This window comes from Nycticebus coucang, chromosome 14, assembly GCF_027406575.1.
Source record: "Nycticebus coucang isolate mNycCou1 chromosome 14, mNycCou1.pri, whole genome shotgun sequence".
NCBI classification, from domain to species: Eukaryota; Metazoa; Chordata; class Mammalia; order Primates; family Lorisidae; genus Nycticebus; species Nycticebus coucang.
Genome location: NC_069793.1, coordinates 10,094,682 through 10,113,223, shown reverse-complemented (window position 1 = coordinate 10,113,223; position 18,542 = coordinate 10,094,682). Strand labels below are relative to the sequence as shown.

General features: G+C 38.2%; 1 protein-coding gene across 2 annotated transcripts in view; it reads right to left on the bottom strand.

The window, feature by feature from the left end:
* LOC128565622 (steroid transmembrane transporter SLC22A24-like) overlaps nt 1-17,240 on the bottom strand; it is a 40,636-nt gene extending 23,396 nt beyond the window's left edge. The window contains exons 1-2 of one of the 2 annotated variants that reach the window (XM_053562217.1): nt 16,714-17,240; nt 15,612-15,715 (exon numbers count right to left, since the gene is read on the bottom strand). In XM_053562217.1, coding sequence (XP_053418192.1) covers nt 15,612-15,715; nt 16,714-17,115 — 506 coding nt within the window. In that variant the 5' untranslated portion in view covers nt 17,116-17,240. The remainder of the gene's footprint in view (nt 1-15,611; nt 15,716-16,713) is intronic. The other variant, XM_053562216.1, reaches the window with a different exon arrangement.
* Nucleotides 17,241-18,542: the final 1,302 nt, after the last annotated feature.

Below are 18,542 nucleotides of genomic sequence, written 5' to 3'. Positions count from 1 at the left end.
AAGGAGAAAATTCTCAAAGCGGCCAGGTGAAAGAAATCTATTACCTTCAAAGGGAAGAACATTAGAATGACTGCAGATCTCTCTGCTGAAACTTTTCAAGCCAGAAGAGGGTGGTCATCAATGTTTAATCTCCTCAAGCAAAATAACATTCAACCCCGGATCTTGTACCCAGCTAAACTGAGTTTCATTTATGATGGAGAAATCAAATACTTTAATGACATACATATGTTAAAGAAATTTGCCATAACCAAACCAGCTGTTCAGGATATTCTCAGACCTATCCTCCATAATAACAAACCCAATCCTCTACTACAAAAGTAAACTCACTCAGAAACTTTGGATCAAACTCCAACTTCCACAATGGCAAAAGGATTAAAAATGCCCGCTGGACTTTCAAAAAACTCAATACCCCAAATTTCACCAAACTTATCAATACTCTCCATTAATGTGAATGGCTTAAACTGCCCTCTAAAGAGACATAGGTTAGCTGACTGGATACAAAAACTCAGGCCAGACATTTGTTGCATACAAGAGTCACATCTTAAGTTAAAAGACAAATACAGACTCAGGGTGAAAGGATGGTCATCCATATTTCAGGCAAATGGTAACCAGAAAAAAGCAGGAGTTGCAATTTTATTTGCGGACACAATAGGCTTTAAACCAACAAAAGTAAGGAAGGACAAAAATGGTCACTTCATATTTGTTAAGGGTAAGACTCAATATGATGAGATTTCAATTATTAATATCTATGCACCCAACAAGAATGCACCTCAATTTATAAGAGAAACTCTAACAGACATGAGTAACTTGATTTCCTCCAACTCTATAATAGTCGGAGATTTTAACACTCCTTTGGCAGTGATGGATTGATCCTCCAACAAAAAGCTGAGTAAAGAAATTCTAGATTTAAATCTAACCATCCAGCATTTAGATTTAGCAGACATCTACAGAACATTTCATCCCCCAAAAACTGAATACACATTCTTCACATCAGCCCACGGAACTTACTCCAGAATTGATCACATCTTAGGTCACAAGTCTAACCTCAGCAAAATTAAAGGAATAGAAATTATTCCTTGCATCTTCTTGGACCATCATGGAATAAAACTTGAGATGAGTAACAACAGGAATCTGCATACACATACAAAAACATGGAAGTTAAATAACCTTATGCTGAATGATAGCTGGGTCAGAGATGAGATCAAGAAGGAAATTGCTAAATTTCTGGAACAAAACTACAATGAAGACACGAACTATCAGAACCTCTGGGACACAGCAAAGGCAGTTCTAAGAGGGAAATTTATAGCACCGCAAGCCTTCCTCAGGAGAACGGAAAGAGAGGAAGTAAGCAACTTAATGGGACATCTCAAGAGACTGGAAATGGAAGAACACTCCAACCCCAAATCCAGTAAAAGAAAAGAAATAACCAAAATCAGAGCAGAACTAAATGAAATTGAAAACAAAAGAATAATACAACAGATCAATAAATAAAAAAGCTGGTTTTTTGAAAAGGTCGATAAAATAGATAAACCTCTGGCCAACCTAATCAGGAATAAAAGAGTAAAATCTCTAATCTCATCAATCAGAAACAACAAAGACGAAATAACAACAGACTCATCAGAAATCCAAAAAATCCTTAAGGAATATTACAAGAAACTTTACTCTCAGAAATACGAAAATCTGAAGGAAATCGACCGTTACTTGGAAGCACGTCACCTTCCAAGACTTACTCAAAAACAAGTGGAAATGTTGAACAGGCCCATATCAAGTTCAGAAATATCATCAACCATACAAAATCTCCCCAAAAAGAAAAGCCCAGGACCAGATGGTTTCACATCAGAATTCTACTAAACCTTTAAAGAGGAATTAGTACCTATACTACTCAACCTGTTCCAAAAGGTAGAAAAAGAAGGAAGACTACCCAACACATTCTATGAAGCAAACATCACCCTGATCCCCAAACCAGGAAAAGACCCAACAAGAAAAGAAAATTGTAGACCAATATCACTAATGAATATAGATGCAAAAATATTCAACAAGATTCTAACAAACAGAATCCAGCAACATGTCAAACAAATCATACATCATGACCAAGTCGGTTTTATCCCAGGGTCTCAAGGCTGGTTCAATATACGTAAATCTATAAATGTAATACAGCACATAAAAAAATTAAAAAACAAAGACCATATGATTCTCTCAATCAATGCAGAAAAAGCTTTTGATAACATCCAACATCCATTCATGATCAGAACACTTAAGAAAATTGGTATGGAAGGGACATTTCTTAAACTGATAGAGGCCATCTACAGCAAACCCACAGCCAATATCATATTGAATGGAGTTAAATTGGAATCATTTCCACTTAGATCTGGAAACAGACAAGGCTGCCTATTGTCTCCATTGCTCTTTAACATTGTAATGGAAGTTTTAGCCACCGCAATTAGGGAAGAAAAGACCCTATCCACATAGGGTCAGAAGAGATCAAACTTTTGCTCTTCGCAGATGATATGATTGTATATCTGGAAAATACTAGGGACTCTACTACAAAACTCTTAGAAGTGATTAAGGAATACAGCAGTGTCTCAGGTTACAAAATCAACATTCATAAATCGGTAGCCTTTATATATACCAACAATAGTCAAGTTGAAAAAACAATTAAGGACTCTATCCCATTCACAGTATTGCCAAAGAAGATGAAATACTTGGGAGTTTATCTAACAAAGGACGTGAAATATCTATACAAAGAGAACTATGAAACTCTAAGAAAAGAGATAGCTGAGAATGTTAACAAATGGAAAAATATACCATGCTCATGGTTGGGAAGAATCAACATTGTTAAAATGTCCACACTACCGAAAGCAATATATAATTTCAATGCAATCCCTATTTAAGCTCCACTGTCATACTTTAAAGATCTTGAAAAAATAATACTTCATTTTCTATGGAATCAGAAAAAACCTCAAATAGCCAAGACATTACTCAAAAATAAAAACAAAGCAGGAGGAATCACGCTACCAGACCTCAGACTATACTACAAATCGATAGTGATCAAAACAGCATGGTACTGGCACAAAAACAGAGAAGTAGATGTCTGGAACAGAACAGAGAACCAAGAGATGAATCCAGCTACTTACCATTATTTAATTTTTGACAAGCCAATTAAAAACATTCAGTGGGGAAAATATTCCCTATTTAACAAATGGTGCTGGGTGAACTGGCTGGCAACCTGTAGAAGACTGAAACTGGACCCACACCTCTCACCATTAACCAAGGTAGACTCTCACTGGATTAAAGATTTAAAACTAAGACATGAAACTATAAAAATACTAGAAGAGAGTGTAGGGAAAACCCTTGAAGAAATTGGGTTGGGCAAGTTTTTTTTGAGAAGGACCCCCCGGGCAATTGAAGCTGCTTCAAACATACACTATTGGGACTTGATCAAACTAAAAAGCTTCTGCACAGCCAAAAACACAGTAAGTAAAGCAAGCAAACATCCCTCAGAATGGGAGAAGATATTTGCAGGTTATGTCTCCAACAAAGGTTTAATAACCAGAATCCACAGAGAACTCAAACGCATTAGCAAGAAAAGAACAAGGGATCCCATCGCAGGCTGGGCAAGGGACTTGAAGAGAAACTTCTCTGAAGAAGACAGGCGCACGGTCTTTAGACATATGAAAAAATGCTCATCATCTTTAATCATCAAAGAAATGCAAATCAAAACTACTTTGAGATATCATCTAACTCCAGCGAGACTAGCCTATATCACAAAATCCCAAGACCAGAGATGTTGGCATGGATGTGGAGAAAAGGGAACACTTTTGCACTGCTGGTGGGAATGCAAATTAATACATTCCTTTTGGAAAGAGATATGGAGAACACTTAGAGATCTAAAAATAGATCTGCCATTCAATCCTGTAATCCCGCTACTGGGCATATACCCAGAAGACCAAAAATCACACCATAACAAAGATATTTGTATGAGAATATTTATTGCAGCCCTATTCATAATAGCTAAGTCATGGAAAAAGCCCAAGTGCCCATCGATCCACGAATGGATTAATAAATTGTGGTATATGTGCACCATGGAATATTATGCAGCCTTAAAGAAAGATGGAGACTTTACCTCTTTCATGTTTACATGGATGGAGCTGGAACATATTCTTCTTAGTAAAGTGTCTCAAGAATGGAAGAAAAAGTACCCAATGTACTCACCCTTTTATGAAACTAATGTAGGACCTTCACATGAAAGCTATAACCCAGTTACAACCTAAGAATAGGGAGAAAGGGGAAAGGGAGAGGAGGGAGGGGGAAGGAGGGGGATTAATGGGATTACACCTGTGGTGCATCTTACAAGGGTATATGTGAATCCTAGTAAATGTGGAATGTAAAGGTCTTAGCAAAATAACTAAGAAAATGTTACAAAAGCTATGTTAACTAATGTGATGAAAATGTGTCAAACGATCTATGAACCAAGTGTATGGTGCCCCACGATCATACTAATGTACACAGCTATGGTTTAATAAAAATAAATAAATAAAATAAAATAAAATAAAAATAAAACAATACACAAAATAAACTTTAGACACCTGTTCTGCGCCATTTATCACTTACTTTAGCAGTATATTTGAGTTATTATAATTCTTCTAGAATGTGTAATTTTCTGAGTGTACAACTTATGATTTATTACTAATTTTGTGATATAATTCACAATACAATGAAATGCTAAAGAAATGTTTTTTTGTTGTTGGGGATATATTGAGGGTACACAGAAGTAAAGCACCACAAGAATGAAGAAATAAGAGTTGAGAAAGAAAGAAATCTTTCTTTAAAAATGAAATCTTGGGGGGGGTTGAGGGCAAGATGGTGGTCGAGTAACAGCTTCCTTGCATCTGGGCACAGTGAGTCTGGGGAGATAGGACTCCAGGCATCTCTGGCCGGTGGGATCTGCCTATCATCATCCCTGTGAAGACACAGGGAGTCAGTGAGAGACTTCTGGACCCTAAGAGGAGGACTAAAACAGTGGAAAAATGGGAAGTGGTCGTGTGTGTTCAATCCGTCTAAACCCGCCCTCAACTGTAAGTTAGTAGCAGCAAGACTGCAAACCGGAAAGGCTTTACCTGTGAACTGTTTTGGTGTCTTTGGACTTGGCACTCAATTGAACTGCCTTGGGGAGAGCCTGAGTGGGAGTGTGGAGAACTTTGGCCGTTGTCTGGGGTCCCAGTCTGAACCGCTGAGCCAGACAGAGCTAATAGTGTTTGGCTGTGGGCCACAGGGGGCCATTGTGAGTGATCTTCCCTGGCAAGCTCCACCCTCAGGGTCACAGAGCTAGAATCTGGGTGGGAGCTGGTAACCTAGTAACTGAGTAGCCTAAGGGTTGGGTCTGAGCCGCCCTTCAGGGGCAGAGTGAGACCCGTTTTGGCACACTGGGTAAGTGGATAGCCACTTCTGCAGTGATTCCAGTGACAAGCACTTTCCTGGGAAAGCTTCTGCTCAGCAAGTTTACAAGTTCAAAGTGCCTTTTAAGTGGGCTAAAGAGAGATTTAGGGTGTCTACCTGCTGGGGTTTGAGAAATCAACAGCCTCCAGTCGTATCAGAACTGTGATTAACATCTCATACCCCAGACCACGTGTTGCCCAGATAATATTCAACAACATATACATACTGCTTTGTTTTTGGTTGTGTTTTTTTTTTTTTATTTTTTTTGGTTTGGTTGTTTTTTTTATTTTGATATTGTTGATGTTGTTTTGTTTTTTAATTTCAACCTTTTCCGTACAGATCTTTTTTCTTTCTCAATTTTTCTAGTGTAATTATAATTTCCCATTGCTGCCTTTTTCAATAACTAGAACTTCATTTTTGATAGTGTGTCTACCACTATTATTTGGTTTCTCACCCAATTTTATCCTTTAAAGTTTTCTGTTTGCTTGTTTTGGTTTGATTTATAGCATTTTTGTCTTTCCTCTCTACTTGGTGGAGGTGGGGTACTGTGTCTGATCAGGTTAGCAAAGAGCTGCTGACCTCAAGAGAACCACCCAACTGGGCACCCCCAGAAGGTGGGTTTCTTTAAAGGTTGTGTCAAAGTACCCTACTGTACACCTATATTGCTCTGTCTCCCTCTTTCTGTGCCTCTCTTCTTTTTGTCAATATTCCTTTTACCCACCCCCTTTCCTTTCTCTTTTTTTTTTTTTCTTATCAATCGGTCCTCCTTTCTTTCATCCCTTTTTTGCTCTTCAACCTTCTCAACCTTCTGGTCCTGTACCAAAAGGACTCATCAAACCCTTAGTCCATAGGCATGAGAACTTAAAGAGCAAGAGGAAGTGAAAGGAAAATTAGGGCAAGGAAACAGATAAAAGAAATCAGTCATGAGGAAGAATCAGCAGAAAACTCCAGGCAACATGAAGAACCAGTCCAGAACAACCCCGCCAAGGGACCATGAGGTAGCTACTGCAGATGATTACACCTATAAAGAAATGTTAGGAATGACAGAAAGGGAATTTAGAATACACATGTTGAAAACAATGAAAGAAATGATGGAAACAATGAAGGAAACTGCTAATAAAGTGGAAAATAACCAAAAGGAAATCCAAAAACAGAATCAAATAAGAGATGAACAATATGAAGAATATAAAAAGGATATAGCAGAGCTGAAGGAACTGAAACAGTCAATTAGGGAACTTAAAGATGCAATGGAAAGTATCAGCAACAGGTTAGACCAGGCGAAAGAAAGAATTTCAGAGGTAGGAGACAAAGTTCTTGAGATAACTCAGATAGTAAAAGAGGCAGAAAAGAAGAGAGAGAAAGCAGAACGTTCACTGTGAGAATTATGGGACTTTATGAAGCATGCCAACATACGAGTTATAGGAATTCCAGAAGGGGAAGACGAATGCCCCAGAGGAATGGAAGCCATACTAGAGAATATTATAAAAGAAAATTTCCCAAATATCACCAAAGATTCTGACACACTGCTTTCAGAGGGATATCGGACCCCAGGTCGCCTCAACTCTAACCGAGCTTCTCCAAGACACATTGTGATGAACCTGTCCAAAGTCAAGACAAAAGAAAGGATTCTGCAAGCTGCCAGGAATAAGCGCCAGTTGACCTACAGGGGCAAATCCATCAGAGTGACTGCAGACTTCTCTAATGAAACTTTCCAACCAAGAAGACAATGGTCATCTACCTTTAATCTACTTAAACAGAACAATTTCCAGCCCAGAATTCTGTACCCTGCTAAGCTAAGCTTCAAAATTGACGGAGAAATCAAATCATTTACGGATATACAAACATTGAGGAAATTCACCACAACAAGACCAGCTCTACAGGAAATACTTCAGCCTGTTCTGCACACTGACCACCACAATGGATCAGCAGCAAAGTAAGAACTCAGAAATTAAAGGACAGAACCTAACCTCCACACTGATGCAAAAGATAAAACTAAGCAATGGACTTTCACCAAGTAAGACGAATAGAATACTACCACACTTATCAATTATCTCAATAAATGTTAATGGCTTGAATTCCCCACTGAAGAGACATAGATTGGCTGACTGGATTAAAAAACACAAGCCATCCATTTGCTGTCTGCAAGAAACACACCTGGCTTCAAAAGACAAATTAAAGCTCCGAGTCAAGGGTTGGAAGACAATTTTTCAGGCAAATGGAATTCAGAAGAAAAGAGGAGTTGCAATCTTATTTTCAGATACATGTGGATTTAAAGCAACTAAAGTTAAAAAAGACAAAGATGGTCACTTTATATTGGTCAAGGGAAAAATACAACAAGAAGACATTTCAATTCTAGATATTTATGCACCCAATTTAAATGCTCCCAGATTCTTGAAACAGACCTTACTCAGTCTGAGCAATATGATATCTGATAATGCCATAATAACGGGGGACTTTAAAACTCCTCTTACAGAGCTGGACAGATCCTCTAAACAGAAATTAAACAAAGATATAAGAGATTTAAATGAGACCCTAGAACAACTGTGCTTGATAGACGCATATAGAACACTCCATCCCAAAGATAAAGAATATACATTCTTCTTATCACCCCATGGAACATTCTCCAAAATTGATCATATCCTGGGACACAAAACAAATATTGACAGAATCAAAAGAATTGAAATTTTACCTTGTATCTTTTCTACCATAAGGCACTAAAGGTGGAACTCAACTCTAACAAAAATGCTCGACCCCACCCAAAGGCATGGAAATTAAACAATCTTCTGTTGAATAACAGATGGGTGCAGGAAGAAATAAAACAGGAAATCATTAACTTCCTTGAGCATAACAACAATGAAGACACAAGCTACCAAAACCTGTGGGATACTGCAAAAGCAGTTTTGAGAGGAAAATTCATCGCTTTAGATGCCTACATTTGAAAAACAGAAAGAGGACACATCAGCAATCTCACAAGAGATCTTATGGAATTGGAAAAAGAAGAACAATCTAAGCCTAAACTCAGTAGAAGAAAAGAAATCTCCAAAATCAAATCAGAGATCAATGAAATTGAAAACAAAAGAATCATTCAGAAAATTAATGAAACAAGGAATTGGTTTCTTGAAAAAATAAATAAAATAGATAAACCATTGGCCAGACTAACGAGGAATAGAAAAGTAAAATCTCTAGTAACCTCAATCAGAAATTATAAAGGGGAAATAACAACTGATCCCACAGAGATACAAGAGATCATCTCTGAATACTACCAGAAACTGTATGCCCAGAAATTTGACAATGTGAAAGAAATGGATCAATATTTGGAATCACACCCTCTCCCTAGACTCAGCCAGGAAGAAATAGAGCCCCTGAACAGACCAATTTCAAGCACTGAGATCAAACGATAACAAACCTTCCAACCAAAAAATGCCCTGGTCCAGATGGCTTCACACCAGAATTCTATCAAACCTTCAAGGAAGAGCTTATTCCTGTACTGCAGAAATTATTCCAAAAAATTGAGGAAGAAGGAATCTTCCCGAACACGTTCTATGATTGCAAGAGGAACTTTACCCAACAATTGCAATCAGTGTAACCTGGCTTATTGTACCGTCAATGAATCCCCAACAATAAAAAAAATAAAAATAAAAAAATGAAAAAGAAAAAAAATGTAATCTTTTTTAAAAGAGGCCATTTTAAGTAAGTAAGTAAAATGAAAATCCATATATCTTCAATAAATTCTCATGGTAGTGGTTGCCCCAGGTTCAGAGGAGGAGATAAATAGGTGTTGCACAGGGCATTTTTAGGGAGATGGTCTAATGGTGGATACATGACATTCAGTTTTTACTAAAGCCCATAAAACTGTGTCAGAAAAATGGTGCACCCTAATGTAAACTATGGACTTTAGTCAACAATGTGTCAATACTGGTCCATCAATTATAACTACTGACTCCCATACTACTGACAAGATATTAATAATATGGTAAACATTGTAGGGGGAGTATAGAGGACTCTCTGTGTTTTCCATTCAATATCTATAAATCTAAAACTGTTATGAAAATTAAAGCCTATTTGTTAAAAAAAAAATTCTCACAGTGCAGACACCGCAAGATGTTAATGTTAGAGACCAGTGAGGTGTCAGCAATGTTGTAGGAATCAGGTGATGTGTCACTGGGAAGGAGAACAAGAAAAAAGTGCCTGAGGCTTCCTCTGGGAAGCTGAAGGGTAAACTTAGGCAGCAGATTAGATCCACACACAAAACCATTAATAGGTCTTCAAACATAGTGAATGACAAAAAGTAAGGAAGAGATTGGAAAAACAAAGCCATACTATTTATATAAATTAAAGTACTCGCATAACAAAAGATATTAAGTATTTTGCAACATGTATGAGGAAAGAGAGTAATAGTAAACATATGATAAAGTTCTCTATGATAATGGATGGGAATGGAGACAAATTACCGGTTACAGGTATAAGAAAGAGGCCTTGACCAAACAAATGGACTATTGGAACACTGCATCACAAATTATGAGGGTGAATAACCATAGCTTTTTGGTTTGTTAAAAATATAGTTGGTGCAGAGTCTGCCTGGAAGCTGACCATCCCTTTCCTGAATTTAGGGCTTACTGGAAGACATTATTTCTCATGAATTTTTGTTGGCTGCCATGGGGATTTATAAGTGGGTTAATTGTGTGTGGCCAATGATAACATGCCAATTTCAGTTCTTACCATAAAAGGTCCACTGTGTTCTTACCCTCTCTGTCTGATATGTGAGAGTTCTACAATGATGGCCCTGATTCCCAAGTCACTGCCTGAAAGATGGGTGTCCAGAAGTGTCACCCTACCACATCTGTCTGAACCATCCCTGAGGTTATCCTTTCGGTATGGTAAGTGATTAAGATTTGAGGCAATTAATGATTATGACTAAAATGGTAGGGCTCTGATGGAAATAGTCCTTGATGAAGATACATAGAAAAGCTTCATGTGCAATATTCGATCAGAGGAGGAGGGGGAGGAAGAGAGGAGAACATCTAGGATGACAGAGTTGGTTGGTTTGATTTGAATTTGTACCAAGACTTTTGGTTAGAGTGAAAGTGAAAATTGAATGAAGGCATGGATGCATCCCAAGTGGTGCATAATAAATAAATTCAGGTGGATTTGTAATCTGAAAACAATAATGTCATGGCTAGGAAATATGTAGTCCACTGAGCAAATGCCACTGATAGTCATGGTGATGTTTAATAGTTATTAAGTGAAACAATTTACTTTAGGCATGATTGAATCTACTGGATGTCACTGGTCTCTATTTGCATTCTTTCCTTTGTTACTTATCTCATGCTCCTAACTATGAAAATATTCAATGCTAAGAAATTCCAAGTTATCTCTGACCTTGACCTTTGCAGTGACCATATATCAATATATATAACTATTTACCTATAACCACATATGCATGTCTAAGAAGCAAATGCAATTCAGGAAGTCTTGACTGTTTTCCCCAAATTTATGTTGTCCATTGTCCTCTCCCATTTTGCATAGTGGCATCAGAATTTACTACTGATTTCTGGCCAAAACCTATATCCCCTGGATTCCTTTCTTTCCCTCCATGGAAGTACTTCAGTAGTGAAAAAGAATCTAAACTATTAATGACTCATATTGTGTCTACCACTAAAACTATCCTAAATCAACTACATGTTATTGTGTATCCCCCTTTAACTTAAACTTTTATGATCTTTCCTCAGGGCTATGTCAATAGCCTCCAAAATGAAGCTCATCACCACCTAGTATGACATTTAAAAGGCTATGTAATAAATTTGTCATTCAAAATGAAGGTTGGGAAATAAAATGAGAGTACCTTTGGTAAAGGCATCACTAGATACAGTGTCAGGGAAGAGATATTTGAGTGGGTGATATTGAAATTTGAGTAATTAGGTGTGGATTGAGCAATGTGTACGGAAAAGAGTGTGATGGGCAAAAGAACAGCAAGTGTAAGTGCTCAGTGGGGGAAACCAGTTTAGTGTTTTGAAGACTACCAGGGACTGAAGAGGGTAGGTAAGAAAGGGACATGTGGGCCAGATCTCAACCCTGGTAGGACTTGAAAGAAACTTGAGTCTTATTCCAACTGCAGTGCAACACCACCCAGCCTCATCTGGGTTTGGGGAGAAGAAATAATGAAACCGATTTCAAACTTGAGAAAGCTGAGATAAACTTGGTATATGGATGTAATGGGTAATATTAACAAGAGTTAAATGTTACCAGACTGTTTCTTATCCTCAGTTTCTTTTCTTTTTTTTTTTTTTTTTAGCTGATAAAGAGGACAGTTTTATTGTTCTCACTAAATACATTGTTTCCCAGTCCACAGATATTCAAAAGTTTTCTAACAAATGTGGGGTTATTTGTCAGTAATGCAGAATTTCTTTCATTTTATAGGAAGTTGTACTTCTTAAACTCTAAAGTTCCATTACTATCTTATAAAATGTCCTCTTAGTATGTTAGATTTGATAGAGTCGTTGTATAAATTTGAGCTATGGTTATTGAAATCAACCCTTTTACTACTGGTCTCCTGGGTACCACTATTAGCTTCTGCTGAACAATCCTTCTACCCCACCTGTTTCTTCCCACTCATTTTTATATTCAGTATTGAACATTTCATTCAATTTTAAGGTATGTGTTGTAGGGAAAATTGTTCCTTAATCCTGAACATAGGCTCACTTTCTGCTTGAGAGACCTACTGAGTCATGAGAATGGTATGTGAGTTGGGTTCTTGCAGGAGGGCAGAAAACTGACCCCTGAAAGAGAGAATTTATGTCTGAGGTGTGGCAATAGAGATTCTCTGGACTCCAAAGGTCCTTTGATGCTGGATGCAAAGGTCATAATCAAGGCCTCTGGTTTTGCAAAAACAAGAAGGAGTGACATTCTATCTGATCTTTTATGTCCTCCCTCTCGTGATGATGTCTGATAAACACCTTCTATTTAGTTCTTCCTGTTTTATGATAAAAAATATGGACCCAAGAGGACTCCTCCCTGAGCTCCTTAGTCCCTAGCACAGACTCTGAGGCAAGCCTCTTCATTCTTTGCACCAAAACCCCTTCAACATACAAAAGTGTACATATCAAATGTCTACAAGTTTAATGATTTTCACAAGATAAATGTACCAATTTAACCATTCCTAGATAAGAAATATAAGTTCACTTTCAAAGAAAAACATCATGTTGTGCCCACTTCTAGTCTACACCCACCAAGGATATCAAATATCTTGTGTGTGTGTGTGTGTGTGTGTGTGTGTGTGTGTGTGTATGTGTGTATGAGACAGTCTCGCTTTATCACCCTAGTAGAGTGCTGTGGTTTCTCTAGCTCATGACAACTTCAAACTCTTGTGCTCAAGTGATCCTCTGGCCTCAGCCGCTTGACTCCTGGGACTATGGGACCCCACCATAATGCCCAGCTAGTTTTTTTTTTTTTTTTTAAGAGATGGGGTCTTGCTCTTGTTCAGGCTGGTCTCAAACTCCTGAACTCAAGCAATCCACCTGCCTTGACCTCCCAGAGTGCTAGGATTAAAGGCATAAGCCACCTCTCCTGGCCCCAAATATTACCATCTTAACACCATAGATTAGCTTAACTATTATCGATCTTTATAAAAAGTGGCACCACACAATATGTAATCCCGTGTCATATAACATTGCCTTCATAATGTGGCAGTAGTTTCTTCTCTCTCATTGCTGAATAGAAATTTGTATACATATGCCACAGTTTACTTTCCATTCTATTGTTGATATTTACCCAGATATGAGATTTAAGAAAACAATTCTTCACATTTTCATTAGTCTGCTTCATTCATTCTTTCAATCATTCATTCTGCTACTTGAGTTGGCAATACAGTGGCCTGAGTCTGAACACTGGGGAAAATGGGGCTATACCATCTGCAAACAAGGGTAATTGGGTTCTTCATTTCCAGTTTGGATGCCTTATTTTTCTTTCGCTTGTCTAACTGCTCTGGCTATGACTGCTTGTACTATATTGTTTTGTTCCAGATCTTAGAGAAAAGTCTTGATTTTTCCCTATTCAGTATGATACTAGCTGTGGATTTGTCATACGTAACTTTTATTTGTTGAAATATGTTCTTTCTATCCTTTCTATCCCCACTTTCAGAATTTTTTAAATTATGGGTTAACATGAGGATACATATGGTTAAGTTACATTATTTGCGTTTGTAAGGTAAAGTCAAAAATCTGAGTTGTAATTGAGTCCTTCACCTTGGAAGTGTGCCATATAACCCTACATTGTAGCCCATAGGTGGAAAATAATGTGGTCCACCCCCTCGCCCCCTTTCTTGAATTTGTGTTTTTCTCTCATGTGGGCCTATAGTTGTTGGTCTACTATTTTCAGATGAGTGCCAAGGACATGGGATAATTGCTTCTCCATCTTGTGATACTTTACTTAGCAGAATGTTCTCCAAATCCCTCAGGTAAATACAAAAGATGCAAAGTCTCCATCTTCTTTTATGACTGATTAGTATTCCATGCTATACATATACCACAGCTTATTTTTTTTTTATTGTTGGGGATTCATTGAGGGTACAATAAGCCAGGTTAACACTAATTGCAATTGTTAGGTAAAGTCCCTCTTGCAATCATATCTTGCCCCCAGAAACTGATCCCTCATGAGATGATGGGCACTTGGGTTGTTTCCACCTCTCTGTGATTATGAATTGAGCTGCTATGAACATTTGATTGTGAATGTCCTTATGTTAAAAGGATTTTCAATCCCATCAATAAATGGGTAAGCAACATAAACAGATCATTTCCCCAAGAACACAGATGAATGGCCAAAACACATAACACATATGAAAAAATGTTCACCATCCAGAATCTTCATACATGCAAATAAAAGCCACCTGAAAGCAGTGAGTATAGCCCACATCACAAGGTCCCAAAGCTGCAGATGCTGGCATTGGTGTGGAGAGTGGAGTACCCTGAGGCACTGTTGGTGAAATTGCAAACCAGTGCAGCCTTTTTGGAAAGAAATATGGAGAATCCTCAAAGAACTAAAAGTAGACCTCCCATATGACCCTGAAATCCCATTACTAGCTAAGTGTTTGAAAAAAAAAATTTTTTTTTGCAGTTTTTTTTTGAACCTGCCACTTCTGGCATATGGGGCTGGAGCCCTACTCCTTTGAGCCACAGGCGCCGCTCTGAAATTTTTTTTTTTATATCATGAAGGATTGTTGAATATTTTGAAAGCTTTGGGGCATCTGTATGGTGAATGCTTGAGGTGATAGATATCCCAGCTATGCTGATTCCATCATTACACACTCTGTGCCTGTATCAAACCATCACATATCCCATAATTATATATGAATGTTATGTATGGGATATAATTAAAAATCTTAAAAAATTAAGGAAAGTAAGTGCTCTTACTCAGAATCTATGCAGGACATAATGTAACTTCAATAAAGTCAAAGGTCACAGTTTTAACTAACATTACCAGATGACATTAAGCTTCTAGGTGCCCTCAGTATCATTGTGGGAGGCATGTCTACATGCCAGTGATGATTTACAGAGGCCTCCAGAAAACTATACTATCATTCAAGAAGCCTCCAAACTCTTATACCCAAGAGAAATCATTCTTGTTTCTAAATATTACAATTCTTGAGACATTTCATAAGGATCAGTATTCAGATTACATTTGCAATGAGTTACCAAAATGTCAGTGGTACAATATTGCACAATGCACAGATATTATAATAGTGACTCTCACTGCACATGAACACTGAACTACAGGTATGAAATGATGACCAATCTAAAAGTGTCCACAATCATTTTCAAGTCTTGGTGGTTCGGTAAGTTGCCAAGGCCAATAACACTGCCTCACAATTTGTGCTTTTAAACATGCTTCTTCCTCAAAACTCCTTCCTTCCTTTCCCTGTAATGAGCTAACTCCTACTCACAAACTGCAGTCTGTAATCTTTTCCAAAAATTCCTTTCTAAAAGTTTGTTTTCCTCATACCAAACTATAATTTCCAGTTCACATATGAAGTCCTGTTATTCACTTTTAGCTCCATGGAGTCAGAAGTAGAGGTCAGCACATAGCACAATGCAAGGTGCACACGGTTCAGCAGATATGCCTAAAATAAAGGAATGAATACGTCATCTGATAAACATTCTAAAAGAAAATGAGGTGAAACTCACCTGTCCGAAAGATAGCCATATATCAGACTTCCCACAATGTTCCCAGCCATAAATAGCGATTGAACCAGTGATTTCTGTGACTCAGATTCACACACCAGGTCCCACTGAAAGACAAGGAAAGCAGCACAGTGGAGCCGGGGAGGACTGTGAGCCCTTTAGTGGATACTGCCTCCAAACTCCTATATAGGATGTGCATGACCTGCTGTTGTGATCATCCTGCCTCCTTCTCAACCTTCATCTACAGACAATGTCCTCTGCCCACCCTCTCAATGTACTAAACTAATTTCAATCCTTTAAATGCAGTTCCTTTGTTCTATGAACTCATAACCTTTCAATACCCTGCATCCATGTGTCTATGTCTCTTTACTTATTTTATCCTCATACTGCCAACTCCCTTTATGTAGATTCTTAAACATTCTTTAAGAATTTAACTAAATTATGGGGGCAAGACATGATTGCTAGAGGGACTTTACCTAGCAATTGTAATCAGTGTAACCTGGCTTATTGTACCCTCAATGAATCCCCAACAATAAAAAAAAAAAAGAATTTAACTAAAAACATGCAAAACCCACAAATTCCTATACCAATATTTTAAAAGCCACATGCAAAATATTCTAAGACAATCACCCTCAGCATGTAGGTTATATAAAGGCTCTGCTTTTGGCTTTCCTTATCTTAATTTCAAATACTACAATAACTCTCATCTTTGGGCACATATCAGATCATTCAAAAACTTTCAGAACTCCTGGTGCCTGTGTCCTATGGCCAGAGGTTCTGGTTTATTTGCTCTGCACATTAGTTTGGCAGTGAATTTTAAGATTCTCTCACCTAGCATAACATTTGGCTATGTAAAAAGTTATAGGTCTTTCTCACTAGATTAAATGGCATAATAGCACATTGAATAATTGAATAGCTTTTTCAATCTCTTATCCCCAATATTTATACACTTGACTGCATTATAATGTAGATAAGCAATTGCTAGCTGCTCAAGGAGTAAAGGAAGTGTGGAGGCAGTATGCATCTGGGGACTAAATGTGTGAAGCAATTGCATTCATTGCCTCCAAACCTCTCGATAACATAAAAAGAACATGAAGTTTCTTACCTCAGTCACAATGGTGGAGAAGAGGAAGCTTCGATCATACACCCAGCCGTCCACACAGGGCTCTGTGTCTGGCTCACTTATGTTTGAGAAGGTCTGGTTCAGATGAAGGAGCTGCCACTGGGGATGGACAAAGCGACGGCACTTTTCTGGCCTCAGGTTGGAGTCCAGGGGGATGGAGATTCTCAAGAGGGCATCTTGGTTGAGGGTCCCAGGGTCATTGTCAGAGACAGTGTCATTGTCAAGGATGTGGACCCAGCAGCGATGATCAGGGATGGCTGCAGTGAAGTTCTCCAGCAGAATATGAGGGTACAAGCTAGTGACATAGATGAAGAAGAAAGCCAGCTGAAGGATCTGGAATCTCCCCAGACTTCCTACTTGATCTAGGAGCACCTCAAAGGTCATTGAGGCTAAACAGGTGATATCCCCAAGAGTTAGCACAGTGACTTTATGGAGATTAGCTCAGAAAGAGATCACACTAATCCTGAGCTGACCCAGACCTAAAAACAAACTGTTTTATGATGATATTAGCAAGAGAGAACACAGTTTTTTCTTGATAAGGACTGAAGTTTGACTAAAAGTTAATGAAAACTTGTAATCCTAGTTAAAGTAAAACAAAGTGGAATGTTGGCTACAAATTTAACTTTCTGTAAGTAAAGTTTTGCTTCAGTTAATATCACAAAAGTGACAATCATTTTAAAATTTTGAAATCACAAAATGCATGTTAATAGGTTGAGAGGATAGCAATTGTGTTTTTTTCAGAGACGCGGTCTCATTCCATTGTCTAGTTTCTCACCCAGCATTGAGTGCAATGACACCCTGATACTTTATTGACACCCTGAGTTACATTGGTAACTCAATGTCCTAGGCTCCATGCACTCTCCTGACTAAGTAGCATGGACTACAACTGGGAGGTAGCATGTCTGGCTGTCAACAAACCCACTGATAGGTTTTTCCCAAAATGAATAAAAGACATTTATCAAAAAGAAACTTGAACTTGAATGTTCATAGGAGCATAATTCACAATTCTAAAGATGTAGAAACAACACAACTGCCTATCGATTCATGAGTGGATTAATAAAATGTGGCATTTGTATACCATGGAGTACTACTCTTCAGCCATAAAAATGATCTAGTATTTTTTGCCACAACTTGGATAGAACTGGAGACAATTCTTCTAAATGAAGTATCACAAGAATGGAAAAAAGAAATAACACATGTACTCAATACTAACTTGATGGCTCTGCACCTGTAGCTTAGTGGTTAGTGCCAGCCAAATACACTGGAGCTGGTGGGTTTGAACCTGGCCTGGACCTGCTAAACAACAATGACAATTACAACAAAAAAATAACCAGGCATTATGGCAGAAGCCTGTAGTCCCAGCTACTTGGGAGGCTGAGGTAAGAGAATCACTTAAGCCCAAGAGTTTGAGGTTGCTGTGAGCTGTGATGCCCTGGCCCTCTACTGAGGGTGACAAAGTGAGACTCTCTCTCCCTCTCAAAAAAAAAAAAAAAAAATAACTTGAAACTCCTGAAACTAGTTGATCAACTCTTATGTGCATATATAAAAGTTAAACTCAACAGAAATGAACTAGGTTTGAAGTGAGAGGAGAGGTTGGGGAGGTTCAAATCTAACTGCTATAATGCATACTTTCTGGGTAAAGGGCATACTTATAACTTTGACTTAAATGTACAAAAGCAGGGGGCAAAACAAGATGGTGGACTGGAGACAGCTTCTTTGCAACTGGATGCAGTGCATTTGGGGAGAGAAGACTCCAGGCACCTCTGGCTTGTGGGATCTACCCAGAAATAGCTCTTTGGAGGTACATAGAG